The following is a 15,473-nucleotide window of genomic DNA, read 5'->3' as shown; positions in this document are numbered from 1 at the left end:
GCCCGCCTACATTTACCGCCTTCTGTTTGCTTCATCTGTATGGTCGCTGCCGACTGTCAATCAAGCCAGCCACGCCCCTTGCCCCGTAAAATGTTGACGATTTTTTAAAAATTCAGTATTGATTTATTTTCAGATTGGCCACCTGATCTCTGGATTTGACCATGAAAACTAATAAGAAAAAAATCCTGAGCTGTAGGAATGCAGTATTTCGTGATCTGTGATCACTTCTTTTCCAATTCAAGTCTATGGGAGCCAGGGCTTTTTGGAGCCAGCAGCTGGCGGACGTAGTGATATTGCAGGTTTTTGACACTTCCGGGTTGGCTTCATTTTTCAGGGCCGGTTGCTACGTCCATCTTTTATACAGTCTATGGTTTTTACTGAAAAGCCCAACCAGGGACAGGGGTTGAAAATTAGCTTCATGCTATATACTCTATATGCAACGCATCAGATGTTTTCTATGTTTAAATGCATGGTTCCTGATCAAATAAAGAAATAAAATACATGTATATGTTTAGCATCCCCACTTGCAGTTTGGAGTTCACCACGGGAATGCACACCCTAACTGAAAACAAAAAAAAGATAGCTTGCTGACATTTTTAACAATGCAATGTTAAAAAGCTTTTTTAAAAAGTGAGTGAGCTTAACCTAGTTTCCTTTGACTGGTGCCAGTGCACTGCAGTAACACGGCACATCCACCTGGGAGAAAGCTAATTATAATGCAATAGGAGGATAGAATAATAGATAATACTGTGAAGACATTTTTCTATAATCCTAACTGGCATGAGAGTACATTGCTGACAGGACAAGAAAGAGGTGCCACCACAGGTCAAGAGGCTTTACAGCAGGAGATGGAGCAACAGCAGGAGGTGGACACACATAGATAGTACGCCCACAGAGATTAGAAGCTTAAAACGTGCGACATCGTACATGGTCTGCATTTTACTGTGAACCTACACTCGACAGGACTTCTGCAGAAGGTGCACTCATGAGTCCAAAAAAAAAGATTTAAATTGATCAATGGCGCGATATTCTAATATATGTTATTTTTATTTTTATTTTTTGAAAGTTTAGTTTACTGTTCAGGCGTTGATATTCCAGCCTCTCTCTCTCGAGCTAGCCAGCTGTGTTTTATGCTGGCAGTGAACTCCCTTCTCCATTTAACCTCTGGCTGGAAAGTGGTGTAAGGGGAAGCAAACACTGCAGCCATTATCTTATCATTACCCTCAGTCAAACGGGTGAGAGAGAGTTGCCCAGGGAGGTTTTCTACCCGACGTGTGAAAATCCCACGCTCTGTACCGGCTACAATGCTACTATTATACATATCAGGACTTATTCCCAAAATCAGAGCGGAGCCGCTGAGTTCAAAACATTCCCATACTTCTCATGGTGGGCCGCCATACGGATCAGTCCATATTTCCAGCCGCAAGCCAGCCTTTAGTCAGAAGAAGTTTAGCAGGCCTGGTGAGCGGCAATCCCGCTGTATCATTAGCCAAATTCTGGTTAGATATGACACGGCAGAGCAGCGCGCGGCTGACAGTCATTCTGTAGCAACCAGCAATCAACAACAACACAAATACAGCATGGAAAAAAATCAATGCTACACCAAAAATGTTACAGGCCTTCCTGCAGATGTCTCATACAGCTTGTCTCTTTGTATAGGCTTATGTGACATTGAGAATCTAACACTCATTGACTGCCAGCTGTTTTCAAAGAGCGCCTGGCGCCTCTCTCTTTAAGAGCCGGCGAGAGAGAGACACACAGAGAGATGAAGAATGTCATCCCCTGAAAGACAAAAAGATAAGTCATCAAGACTGTAATGATGGGGTGGGACAGGGAGGGGGCAGCGCAGGGAGGAGACGGATGAGTATCATAAAAATCAATCATCCGTTTTTGGTAAACACCGACAAAAAAAAAAAAAAGAAAAAAGCTGTTGCCAAAACTGATTACGCTCTATGAGTTAAACTAGCATTATCGCGCTCATTTCAAGAGCATCAATCAGATTACTTGACTCCTTGTGGACTTATTTTTTTTTTTTTTCAAAGTGCTCAACTCATAGTGCTCCCATGGTTCAGTAAACATCGCTTCAACACAATGATAACAAACAGCTCGCCCCGAACTCGATAGCTTTCCTCCGCGTGGCTTTCTCTCCGAGGCAAATTACTTAAGAATAGGGGACTATGCGAGATGTTACATGAGGCGTATCGACGTGAAAGCGATATCTAGGAATCTCTGCTCGCCGCCGGCTGGGCATAATCAGACAGGGGCTGGGGCGGGGACGGTCGACTGGGTGTTAAGTTTTTTTTATTTATTTTTATGACTTTCTATAAAACTAGCCAATTCAAAGAAGAAGAAGAAGAAAGGTTAACAAAGCTGCTAACTCAACTCTTGGGATTTTTCTGGGCATTTCACTTGCAGATCTGACTTCATTTGCACATGCTGCCATGTTTTGTACATCTAAACCCATTTTCATATCAGGCTTGTACCAGCTACCTCTAGCGCCAAGGGATTTTATTTCATAAACTGTGCCATTAAATGGAAGTGCTGCAACTTGACATCACTCTCAGAGTTGGGACGCAGTCGTCTCCCGTCGTCCTCCCGGGCTGAATCCGGGTGATGTACTCGGCGTGTGACCTTGAGTCAGGCCCGGCCAACACGCGTACATTAGGTTGATCAAGCTCCCCCCCGGTGTCACGGCAGGGAAAAAATACTGTGTGTACCGTGGCAGAGATCATCCATAGCGTTTCAGGTGGCTCATAATTTGGAGGCATAAATTAAATCTTTCATATTTTACTAGCTGTTTAATATGCCAGACTGGAGCAGATGAATGGTTATTTATGCTTAGGAGCCAAGAGACGGGGACACGGGGGAAAAATATTGCCAATGCACAAAGCCAAATCGCCCCTTCAGTCTATCTTGTTTTCGCATCTCTCTAACTCTGCCTTTTTTCTCGTCTCGCTTTTCCATCTGTCTCTTTCCTGGCCCTCGGTGTCTGCCTCACTCCCTTATTTTCTGTCCTGCTAAGAATGCGTTGACCCCAAACTTAAGCAAGCCCCACATCACTCATTGAAACAAGAGGAATAGTTGGTGTCAGGACAAGACAGATTTGCTCTTTAAAACATTATGGATTACAGACATTTTGAAGAAAGGGGGATCTCTAAGAGACTGGGGCTGGTGTTAATCCTGTCAAATGATTTATTCATTATGGTCAATCAAGTAAATTAAAAGTGTCCGCTCACTACTTGGCCCTCACTACTGTACCTCATGATGAATGGCGCAATGAGATGAGATAACGTTTTCATCACATTACTGCTCCCAACCTCAAATTTGATCATTTCTCCCATCCTACCTACGAGCGTAATCACTTGGAAAGAGCCGCTGTACGTATTCCTCATTTGCGCTCGTAATGTTCCATCTCGGCGAAAGCTCGACATAATTAGAAAACTAAGAGCCATCAAAAGGAAAACACTTAAGGACTTGTAGGAGGAAAATCGCGGCACATTACGCTACTTCTGCCAAGACACAATGCTCGTTGTCGGGCGAGAACATCTAATGTCTATCAGAAAATAGAGCACACAGCTTCTTCTGGGACCATCCCGAGTGTGTGGCAGTCATTCGAACGCTGCAGAAGTCACCCTTGCATGTGTCAGTACCATTCAGTCTGCGCTAATGGACCAACATCTCAGTCTTCACAGGGGAGAGGAGTTTATCTACTGTCACACTAGTGAAGCACTCTGTGGAAAATGAATTGGACAGCGGAGAGATGTAGAATCAGTCAGTGGGTCCTTTCAGGGAAAGAGTACGCTATCAGATTGAGAATAACTGTTGCAGTGTTACTCCGGTAGCAAAAAAAAAATGTAAAAGCATCCGTATGCATTTCTTGTTGGTAAAAGGATGTAGAATACTTGCTGTGTTTCTCGCTACTTCTGGAAGAAAGGCTTCACATTTTTTGGGATGAAACAGAAGCATGAGCTCATAGTCCGTTTGAACCTGTGCACAGGGAAGCGGCTGCTCATGGCCTCGTGTCTTGTCCATGCATGTATGATACTGTAACTGTAGAACCTGGAATTGCAGTAAACTGTATGTGTGTGTGTTCATATGCCTGAAAGCATTGCAACGAATTCCAGGGGAGGCAAACGTGTAATCATCTGAACTGCAGAGGGGCTTGTGACTGTCTGACATCAGACCATGAATGACACAGTGCACAACATCATATTTGCGCGGTTACAGCACATGGTCAAGTGACCGTCTGGCAGTTTCTTTTTTTTTTTTTTTATAAAGCTGGCAGTTTCCGTGCACAAAGAAGAAGCAAATTTGCTCAGGAGCAGCAGCTTAGTTTTAAAACGACATGGGAAACTGATAAAGGAGCAGAGGGAGCCAGGTGCTGATCCTGCATCTGTGCTCCCAAAATGTCGAGGGTAGAGAGGATATGAGGGGGACTTTCTCATATATTTGATCAGGGATGAAACAGCCAGATTGTCTGTGGCATGTCTGCACTGTCTTAATATCTTTTCAAAGCACTGTTTCATCTGGAGAGATAGCCCAGAGCTCTCCCGCTTTACCATGTGACATGAGATGAGCGTGACAACAGGTCCAAGAGGTATAGAGACAGATGCCTTCTCTGCTCTTTTCTCACATGAAAACAAACTTTACAAACACACATTTCATTTTTAAAATGAGAGGTGAAGTCACACATTCTCCTGCAGGCCACAGTGAGTTCGAAATTCAAGAGTCTGTGAACCAATTTCATGCAAACCTGCAATCATTCATTTAAATAGGAAATGTCAGATATACACAACAATACTTAGACGCAACTAATGGCCTCTGAAGGTGGCCTCAAAATAGACCAAGAGTCCTTAGGGGACTTGCAAAGAGATTATGGTGCTCATTTTAAAGCAGCTGTGTGCCTCTTTGCTGTGGGTTTAACACATTATTTCACATTTTCCAAAAAAAGGGATTATGTGTTCAGTTCAAGGGCTGATCATCTTATTTATAAAGGTGCGCACAACATATACAGACTCGGATAGGCTGTGTTATTTATCGAGGAGCTCACCTGATATCTCAGACTGAGGGACCCCATCCAGAGCGAATCCCTTTCCGCCGTAAAACTGCCGGATATCCGAACAACTCCGGGCTTTGCTGGTCCCTTTGTCCCCATAGGTGGGTGCCGTTAGAGAGCACAGTGCCAGAGCCGCTATGATGAAGGAATCCATTCCGGTCGACTCCTGTAGATGTATGTGGGACTTTATGTCAAGTGCAAATCCGAGCGAGGGACGAAGCTTGCGTGTGTGTGTGTGTGTGTGCTGAGTCCTGCGCGGAGACTCTCAGTGAGTGAACGACGGAGCTACTTGGTGCTGCTGTGCGTAAAATATCCTCCACCTTCCTTCTCTCCCCTTTTCTGCCCTTTCAGTGCGTCTGCCGAGTGCGTGGCTGCTCTCCGCGCACTGCTGCTCACAGGTTCCGTCTCTTCTCGCTCCTACCGCTGGACAGGACAGGAGCTGCTTTATTATTATGGATTTTTTTTCTTTCTTCTTCCTCCAAAAATGACTCTTGCAATAGGCTGCCCAAGAGAAAAGCGCAGATCTCCTGTCTCAAATATATCCACTGTGGGGTCTTTTTTCTTTCTTTCTTTCTTTCTTTGGCTCACCTAGAGAGGGAAGCAATGAAAGAATTAGGTTACGCATTTACAGCTGAAATATTTTTAAGTCATGTCAGAAAATAGCACTGTGCTGCTGGCTGACGCCGCGGCAGCCTGGTTCTGTTGACTCAAGCCTACCGGCTGTGACGGCCCGGAGGGATCTGAGCAACAACAACAAAAAAAAAAGAGGTGCACCCGGGCAGATACCGCAGCTCAGGGTTCTCTGAACGATGCTGTGCCAGCGCTGCCACTCTGTGGAATGAGAAGGAGGCGGAGAGAGAGAGAGAGAGAGAGAGAGAGAGGGAGAGGGAAGAGAGAGAGGAGCAGAGAGACAGAGCGAGGGAGAGGGAGATAGAGAGCAAAGGTTCAAGCCCCTTTTGCCACTTTATTATCCAGATTTTGTGAGACAGGTTTCAGAGTGTTGCCTAACAGGTTTGGTTTTTACAGGCATCAGGCAGTTTCATTTTTTTTTACAGAAGTGTAAGTATGGTGATTGGCGCATCGTGAGGTGGTCTGGTTCTCAGGTGAGGAATGCGCCTTTACGCGTCCTGACAGCTCGATCACCACCGGCCAGGTGTCACACAGGAGCAGTGGGCGTGTCCTCCAGCCCAGGTATCCACCCCCAGCACACAGGTCAGCGTCTCTCTCTCCTCCGCTCTGCAGCACAGAGGATCAGTAATACATGAGCCTCATCACTCCTCAAGGTGCAATTAATCGGCCAACGAGTCACTACTTGCCTTGTGCCGTTCCCAGTGTACCTGTCACCTGCTGAATGCCTTCATTATCTTCAGTTTCTCTACGTGTTCCTGGATGTGTTGGTTAATAACACAAGCCCGAAAATGTTTCTTTGGTATTTTCAGGCTTGACTGGACACTGGAAAAACAAGAGAAGGAAACACTTTCACTGTAAAGTAAGTTGGCATTTTGCCGTATACATGCAATAATGACCCTTCATGCAGCAGATCTGTGCTGCAGGATGACACTAATAAGTGCTGAAGGCTTTGTAGGCATCTGATTTCATGCCACCATGTTTTTACAAATCTGTGTTCAGTTGCTGTTAAACTCCCTCTCTGGTTATTGATTTAACCCCAAATAACTCATCTCTGTGTATCAAAGTTACCTTTTTTCTCAGAGAAAATACTTGCTTCCTGCCTTAAAGCGTCTCAGATGTAACTCTACTAACATGCAGATCTATGAAGTCCACGCCTCGCTCTTAACCAAACACCTTCCCTACTTGCTGCAGCTGGAGCACACCAGCTCACCCTCGACTCTGCTCAGACACATTAAAGCTACGCAATGACAATTGCAATTCAGAACCAGAAACCAGGAATAATCACCTCACAACCCGATGTTCTGGTCCCTTTGATTTCGTACGACGAAAATCTGCATCCGTGTTTTTCGGTCGACATCGGTACGCCGCAGTTTTGAAGGTAGAAATGCTCAGTGATGGCATCGTCTTCTTACTTTGCGTGTCTTCTAACATGTAAATGAACACCATATTGACATGTCAACAAGATACAAAAACAAAAAAAAGATTTGCTCCAGATGGGTTCTTTAATTTATCACATTCACTATTTCTGCAGTCGCTCACACGTCTTGTGGAAAAGCTTCTTTTCCGGAATGTGACTGGTTTTGCTTCCTTTTTTGTCTCAAAAGAAAATTGATTGTTTACAAAGCATTGTACATGTTGTGCAGACTTGGAATTTTTCCGTTTATTCACCACTTCTAATAGGATCAGCGACTCAAAGTTCTCAGCTCTCCAGTGCCTTGTCATGGCCAGTGGCAGCAAAATGTCCATAACTGAGGCCTTTATTTCTTTCTTTCTTTCTTTTCTTTCTTTCTCCCGTTTATGGTTTGTATTTCAGGCCCTGTCTAGGAACACTTAAGTGTAATGGTCTCACACTGTAATAGATGCCGACTACACTTTGGGTATAGCGATGATTTCAAGAGTTCTGTGCTCAGACATCATCTGACACCTCTGCATGTGGTCCCGCATTATCAGAAGTTCAGCGAACGACTACAGTGTGCGTTTCATGTGATAGACGCCCTCTCAGAGAACATTCAGCTGCTGTAAACTCACTCTGTGGGCTTCTGGATATATTTGTGTAATATCAATAACGAGGCATACAGTCCCCCTCACTTAAAATAATATCCCATTAGTCATCTCAGTGTGTGAAATTGAATCAGACAGCGTTCGGCGGTGTCGCTCCTGTGGGAGATGCTTTTTAAGGATTGTTTGCGGAAGAAAATGCCACCGCACATTATCGCAGTGACACGTGGAAAAACTCCAGCGCAGCCTTAAACAAGCGGCCGTCACGCGACAGATAGACAATCAAAAGCGAGAGGCGAAAAAGAGAGGGAGAGAGAGAGAACGGAGGAACGACGGGGGAGAAAGGAGAGAGCCACATGGCAAGAACAGTCATTTCCTGCCTACAAATCATTCTATTTATGAAGACAGACATTGTTTATGAATACATTAGGAAATGTTACTCTATAATTAGTCTGTTCCTCATCACTGGATGAGTCTAAACAAAGAGAACAGCATCTCACATATCACTTACTGACAAATGGCTACACTCACTTCCCATTATTACAGCCCTGAAATGAGTAGGCATGAATTACACCTTCGTTCTGCAATGTCAAGTGTTTTATTCATTTGCAGCCCGTGCAAGTGTGCTTGGGCAAATCTGGCACGGTCGCAGTTGCTCTACTAAAGTTGAGAAATGTGTAATTGTGCCACACAGCAGACGCAAACCAATAATTATGTGTAATACTGTTGCTTCACTTTTCTTGTTTGCTGTGAGGGGGAAAACCAGGCGGCGTTAAGCACACGCGGCCAGAGGTTAATAAATCTAGCGGGCTCGAAGCGGCCGTGTGATGATATGTCAGTCGGGATTATATATGGGTTTGTGTATGCATGACCTTTATGTGTAGATGTGCGTCCGTGTCGGAGTGTGCGAGTTTATGTGTCTGACTGCGTTCCACATGTGGCCATAGGTCGGCAGCGCTGCCGGAGAGCTGATTGGCCCCGTAAAGCCAACAGAACAGCCATGTTTTCTTCAGGCTGCCTCTCATTGAAGTTTTATTGGCCCTGACCATGAAAGGCCTTCTAATGAGGAGCAGGATGCTGGGGGAAGTTCAGGAGACCGGGTGAGAAGAAAACGAGGGGGAGGCGGGATGGTAAGCAAAAGAAAAAGAGGAGAGAGAGCGCGGGGTGAGAGGCCATACAGCTAAGCAACAGCCAGTTTAACGTACATGTGCAGTAATTATGCGGTGAGCCTTTTTCAGGGCGTGATGAGGCTTTCTAGTGAAAATTACATCGCGTCTGTACAGAAATACTGCAAACGTTCCACCACATCTTTCAAGCAAGAACGCTCACTGAGGAGACGGACGGGAAGAGCTGTTGCTATTACCTTTTCCCTTTAAATAGAAGTGAGCGAAGCGCCTTTATTGTCGATGCACGTCGCTAGTTAACAACATTTGCAGGCCTGAGGCACAAACAAGGATGCATCAGGTATGAATGTGTTTCTTTTAAAATACATGAAAAGCACCTATTAGCAAAATTAATTCCCTTTTAATTTTTTTAACAAATTGTGTATTGAAAAGGTAGCGAAAGGCAGTCGTTTGTAATATTACACTTAATTACACTAATTTGTAACACAGTTATACTTTATAGACTTGGCAATGTGTGGGATTTACACACCAAAGTTAACATCAGGGTGTTAAATATGTACTTAGCCTCTCAGGATAAGGCCAGCGGAGTCAATAGGGAGCACCGGGGCAGCGACTGCTTCACTCTTTATCTATGTAAATTCACTGACATCGACCCCGATGTAGCCGAAGCTAATTTGAAATAGGTGTTCTGAGTACTTCCTCTCCTGCTCTGCCTTGCAAAACATCTGCACCTGTCCAAGTTTGTGCTCCTCCGCGACCGCCAGCAACCGAAATGTCATCGTTAGCTTCATATTTTAACAGCTTATTTTGCTTTTGGCTGCAGGGTTGTTTGCACTGTTGCTTCGCAGCAAGAAGGTTGCCGGTTCGCGTCCCGGTGGGGGCACCGGAATCTTTCTGCGTGGAGTTTGCATGTTCTCCCCGTGCAGCGTGGGTTCTCTCCGGGTTCTCCGGCTTCCTCCCACAAGGTCCAGAAACATGTTGAGGTTAATTGGTGATTCTAAATTGTCCGTAGGTGTGAATGTGAGTGTGCTTGGTTGTCTGTCTCTAAGTGTAGCCCTGTGATAGACTGGTGACCTGTCCAGGGTGTCCCCTGCCTTCACCCTAAGTCGGCTGGGATAGACTCCAGCCCCCCATGACCCTCATGAGGATTAAGTGGTGTATAGATAATGGATGGATGGATTTTGCCATCGCATTGCTTTCTAAAGATGCACAAAACAGAGCTGGAATTTGAAGGGAAATTACCTTAAAATGACTTCGATTTACTTAAAATTCCATTACCTTGCATAATTAAAAGTATGCAATTTGGTATAAAAACGCTGCTCTGCTGTACTACATGAAATGTATGTAAATTGTATTTTTTTTTACTTACCACCAGCAGCCTCTAGATTGCTGGAATATTCATAACACAACTGCATCAGGATTGCCACATCGGAATGTAGCGCTCGCTGATTAACTACTGATTGCACAAATTCATTGCTGTCAAACCAGAGAACTCGGTGTTTCCTAATTTTGTGTCTTCGCCTGTGTGATCGGAATAGTTTTGAATAGCTTAAAGCTCACTGAACTTTTTTTTTCCAAAGGCCTTTATTGTGAAACTGTTGGATTGGAAAGTTGTTATAGGGGAGAAGAAGAAAAAAAACATAGGTGTGGATGCATTTTGCTCCCAAATCAGTCACTTGAGAGCGAGATGGCGAACACAGAGAGGTGATAGCAAAGGCTTTCATGATGTAATGCCACTTCGTATCCTGTCATTTATCCAGCCTGTATGGAAATTTGACATCACAATATTCTGACTGTGTCCAATGAGCCGCTCCGCTTTTACAACATGCAATTTCTCATTCGCGGATACACACACACACAAAAAAAGGCAATCTCATCCTTTTCTTGAAGGTCAACTCACATGTAACCGCATAAAATGGCTCAAAGAGGATTTTGTCCTTTTTTTTTTTCTTCCCCCTCTCTTCACGTGTGGCATTGAAATGTACTAGTACAGAGTGCTCTCATCACACCCACGAATGCAGTTTTATGGAGACACCCAAAAGAGCAGAGTGCAGCCAGATCTGATAGAAACACATGCACACACAAAACACACTCCCATTTAAAATAAAAAGCCGTGTAGCGAGGGAGCCACGGGACTGGCCGGCGTACAGGACCAACAGCCGGGCCTCTGCAGGGTTTCTATGTAAATATCAGTGTGATGTTTCAACAGATGTAATCAGCCTTTAGAGGGAGATCATTGTGTCCTTCTCCCTAAAAAAAAAAAAGCCAGACTCATCCTGGGCTCTTACAGATAGCATCGATTCTGCATCCTCTCTGGGTTTTTATGTCAACCATTAGCCGGAGTTCAGCACATTCACCAAAGAGCTCGAGTGCGCGCACATTACTCACCGGGTCTATCTCTTCCCCCTTTCATTGTCTCTTTTCTTTTCTGCTCATTTCATTTAGATTCTCTCCCTTGTAAGCTTCTTCCTTCATCTTCACAAGAATATACGATCACGCCTTCATCTTTGCCTGTTGAAACACAATCAAGCGTACAACTTAGAGACGTTTTAACACCTGCCTTTTCTTCTCGCCTGTCCCTTTGCCATTTTTTTTGCATTGCCCCTTGATCGCGTCTGTCTGTGCAAACACAGCCTCCACAAACAGCAGATCTGCCTATCTTTATGCACGAGGCCCTCCTCAGCTGCCAGAGACAGACGATGACAGAAAAAAGGAGACATGTTGATGCTAAGTGCAGAGGGTAGAGAGATAATACAGTAGAGGGGAGGAAAAAAATGAGAAATAGTGAGGAGGGGGGAATACTGAGAGAGAAAAGGTTGGTGGTGGTGTTGGTTTGGGGGGTGAGCTTATGAGGAAAGATAAGGAAGGAGAGAAAATGATGATGGATGACATGTGGCGAATGACAGAGAAGAAAGTAGCAGAGAGGGATCTGGGGTGGAAAGGGACGAAGTGCAGGAAGTAGAGCGAATAGAGAATTTTCAAAGAAAAAGGAGTGGAAGGAAAATGATAAGAATTAAGTGAAAACGCCGGATGACCGGTGGGGTCTTTGAATTCTTGCAAACAGGCACCGGCGGGGATGAGAAATGCCCCCCACGGTGTGCTGCGCTGTGCTTTTGTGCGTCTCCGTGGGCATCCTTGCAACTCTTTCTGCTGGGTAATATGAGCACATTCCAGCTTTATCCATGCATGGACGAAATGTTAGCTACACTATGCAACATAATAAAAAATAAGATTTAAAAAAAAAAAAAAAAAAACAGGAACTACTTTCTCTAGAATTACCCCAGGATGCGGCGGAGTGCATGAAATCCAATTGAAACATCGCTTAGATCTGAATAATGGCCACTGAACACAGTTTTTTTAATACTCGTTCACTGCGTCTTACGTCGTCACTGACAAAGCAAAGAAAATATCTGAGATTTATCGAATAAGAGAAGTGAAATGTAGCCTCCCTCGTACGCAGTGGCAGACAGTACCCATCTGGCAGTGGCGTATTCTCATTCCTGCACCAACTTCATCCAATTACTCTGTTCATTTACCTGCATGCTGTTCTCATATAAATATTTCACCTTCTCCATTTGTCATGTGTCTTAGAGGATGAATTAACTGCTCCCCTCATCTGCCTCTCGCTGTGAAAACTCATAAACATCACGGGGGAAGGGATGACAACGCTGAAAGACAAAGATGACCTCACGGCACTGACTCTCATGCCGGTAATTGTTTGTATATATAGATACGATCACTACATTTATAATTCCTGCATGTGCTCAGGTTACCAAAATAACAGGTTGGAGCGGATGGTATTTTCCTAAGATCGACCGTGACAGCGACCTTGATATCACAACAGAGTTTGAAACATCGAAACCGGCCGCAAATCTCTCCTAAATTTAAAATGCGTGTAAAAGGCTCCAGAGTCAACTAACCTGAGCCCTCTTCAGGTTTTTTTATGTGGTTCTGTTACAGATCTCCGTCCAGACTGGCAACATCTTCCCCTCGACCTCAGAAGCGGTGGGAGGCCTCGTCTCAGTGTGGTTCTCAGCCCCCTGTGAGGAGTCCGACATTATTTTCCCACTACGACTTTAGGACATCCACGCATTCCTTCAGCATTCCTCAGCCCTCCCCTGTACAGGAGGCACTTTATCACATCAGCTCCTACTCTCATTTCCCCCCTCAATTTATTTTTTAATGAAAGGGACTCGCACAAAGTATTAGCGCTGACTCGGCTTGATCGCCGCACACAAATACAGTCAGTGTTAATTGCTACCACAGATATTAACCACCAGCATTCACAAGCAGATTTTTTTTTTCCTATTTAAAACAAACCACTTTTGAAAGCTGCCCAGCTTTAGGGCTGGTTTGTCTTAAGCCTTTTCCCTCGCCCTCTCCGATCAGAGCGAAGCCGCTAATAGGGAATTGCCATTTAGATCGATTGTTCACTCAGCGCTGCCTTCTTATGGCGTTGTAAACCGGACTGTAAAACAAATCTAGCCTGTAAATCTGTCGGCTGAGAAACAATCTGTCTTTGGTTGGTTTTCAAATAAAGCTGTAATGCTGCGTGTTTGTTTTCCAGCAGCCCCGAAGGGGGGGAAAAGAAACGCTGGGCGACCCACCGCTGATGTAAGAACTCCTCTTGAGTCGTGCATCATTTACGCCGGCGTATGTAAGCGTGTGCTCGCTTGACGTGTAACATCGGCACCATCAGCGATGCACGGCTGTTTTACAAGCTGATAGCAAGAGGCTGCGTTCGAGGGACATCAAAGGAAGAAGGATGCATTATTGTATGAATGTTGCTTGCACTTGTAGTTTCAGCCTCTCCAACCCCCCAGATGCTTATGTGTCATCTGTCTGCTTGCTGGCTGCGCTCTTTTACCCTCACTCCAACCAGTGGAGGCAGATGGAGGCCTTCCCTGAGCCTGGTTCTTTTAAAAGCGAGTTTCTTCTTCCCACTGCTTGCTCAAAGGAAATCATTTAGATTTGTGGTGTCGCTCTCTGTATTACAATAACACTCTCCGGTCTTCACCTTACTGTGTAAAGCGCTATGAGATGACTCATGTAGTAAACTGGCAACGGAGTTGTTTTGAAGTATCATTTGACGAGCAGAATAACATTTGAACAAAGATCCAACACATCGTTTTATTCAAATAACATTCTAATAGATTTTTGTCAGCCTTTTCCATCTCAGTATTTGAATACATTTCTAGACTGGAGTCAGTGTGAAGCCAGAGTTGCAGCCAAAAGTCATAATAAGTCTGTTGAGTTACACGTGATCTCGTGCCAGCATTCATTGGTATAGTGTTTAGGAAAAATCATTTATATTCAGCTCCCTGAGAATTCAATTAACAAGTTTTGAACAATGGACAGTTTGGCTTATAGGAGAAGGAAATAATTTGTCCTACCGCTAAATCCTGAAGTTAGTCAGCGTTCACCACAATATTATTATTATTATTATTATTATATGTCTGTGAGAATGTCTGGCCTTGAAGTGTGGAGAAAGTTTCAAGAAGCCAAAGTTAGCAAAAAAAAAAAAAAAAAAAGTTGCTGCATGGATGAACTCAAAGACCTTGTGCACATTAATATGGATATTTTTTCTACATAGTTATCTTCTGCTTTGCTTAAAAAGAAAAAATCAATCAATAAATCAGTCTGCACAGCTGTTGTTTGACAAAGTGTTCCTGCACATGCTCACTTTGCAAAATTAGTGGACAAAGCCTTGAAATCAAGTCAATGTGTGGACCGTGGTTACTTCTGGTTACTGCAAACTGAAATTCAACAATTGGCTTTTTTTTTTTATTCTTTCTTGACCCCAGTGTGACCTTACTGCACTGTAAGGAGACCACACCAGTCCCTGCTGGTTGGTATATATTGACTGGAGGAGGAGGCAGCTGAAAAAGGCCCAGAGGAGACGAGTTAAATGCAGAATAAGTGGCGTATTAAATGTGAATGCGTTCAAGGATACTGTGACAGAACTGCGCAGAGCGTCGAATTAGTTATGCAGTTGTTTTTGTAGAGTAATTAGTGAAGTAACTTTTTCAATAGGTGCTTGCATTGTTAAGAAATTTGCCTGTGTGTGAGTGCATGAGTAGAATTTGTCATTAATTTCCAGCAACATGTCTTCAGTTATTAACAAGTGCTTTCAGGTGTGGTTAGATTTTTAGAGACAGTTACAAAACTTTTAGGGAAAATTCCTTGCAGCACAAAATAATTCAACAAGTATGCATCCCTGAACTTTTTTGTGTAAATATGTGAATTTTTATGTACGAAAAACTGCCATCAAATAGCTTCTTTGCATACATGTCTTCTAAATACTACATATTTGATGCAGATTCTGTTTCTTTTTCATCACACATCATTATTATTATTGGTAAAAGGATAATTATATCATTTGGGAAATGCACAACATGTCTGAGATGGTAAACAGCCTACGTACTGTATCCTGTATAGTATTATTTTAATATGTTATAAGCATATGTCTGGAAAAAAACATGTTTGTACAGAATGCAAGCGAACAATCTGATAAATGCCCCAGACTTGTGTTGTCCCGACAACAGTGAAGTTAGTGATGTGGCTTCCTGTCATCAACGCAATCCAAAATCCATTTGGCACGAGGACGGAGAGAAAATGTTATGAGTATGGGGGTGAAGTCGTAGTGGATCTGAAACATTGATTTG

General features: G+C 43.9%; 1 protein-coding gene and 1 long non-coding RNA gene across 2 annotated transcripts in view; one reads left to right on the top strand and one right to left on the bottom strand.

Moving 5' to 3' along the window:
* The window catches only part of gpc1b (glypican 1b), a 69,360-nt gene extending 63,430 nt beyond the window's left edge, over positions 1-5,930 (bottom strand). The window contains exons 1-2 of the mRNA XM_008284418.1: positions 5,774-5,930; positions 5,051-5,644 (exon numbers count right to left, since the gene is read on the bottom strand). Coding sequence (XP_008282640.1) covers positions 5,051-5,210 — 160 coding nt within the window. The 5' untranslated portion in view covers positions 5,211-5,644; positions 5,774-5,930. The remainder of the gene's footprint in view (positions 1-5,050; positions 5,645-5,773) is intronic.
* Positions 5,931-6,033: 103 nt separating this feature from the next.
* Positions 6,034-13,359, top strand: LOC103359186 (uncharacterized). The gene is made up of 4 exons (XR_520293.1): positions 6,034-6,268; positions 6,496-6,545; positions 12,400-12,518; positions 12,769-13,359. It is a non-coding gene; the product is annotated as an uncharacterized LOC103359186 (long non-coding RNA).
* The last annotated feature ends 2,114 nt before the right edge of the window (positions 13,360-15,473 follow it).

This window comes from Stegastes partitus, unplaced genomic scaffold (genome assembly GCF_000690725.1).
Source record: "Stegastes partitus isolate 25-593 unplaced genomic scaffold, Stegastes_partitus-1.0.2 Scaffold358, whole genome shotgun sequence".
Classification (NCBI taxonomy): Eukaryota; Metazoa; Chordata; class Actinopteri; family Pomacentridae; genus Stegastes; species Stegastes partitus.
The sequence above is the reverse complement of the archived record's forward strand: the minus strand, read 5'-3'. Positions and strand labels throughout refer to the sequence as shown.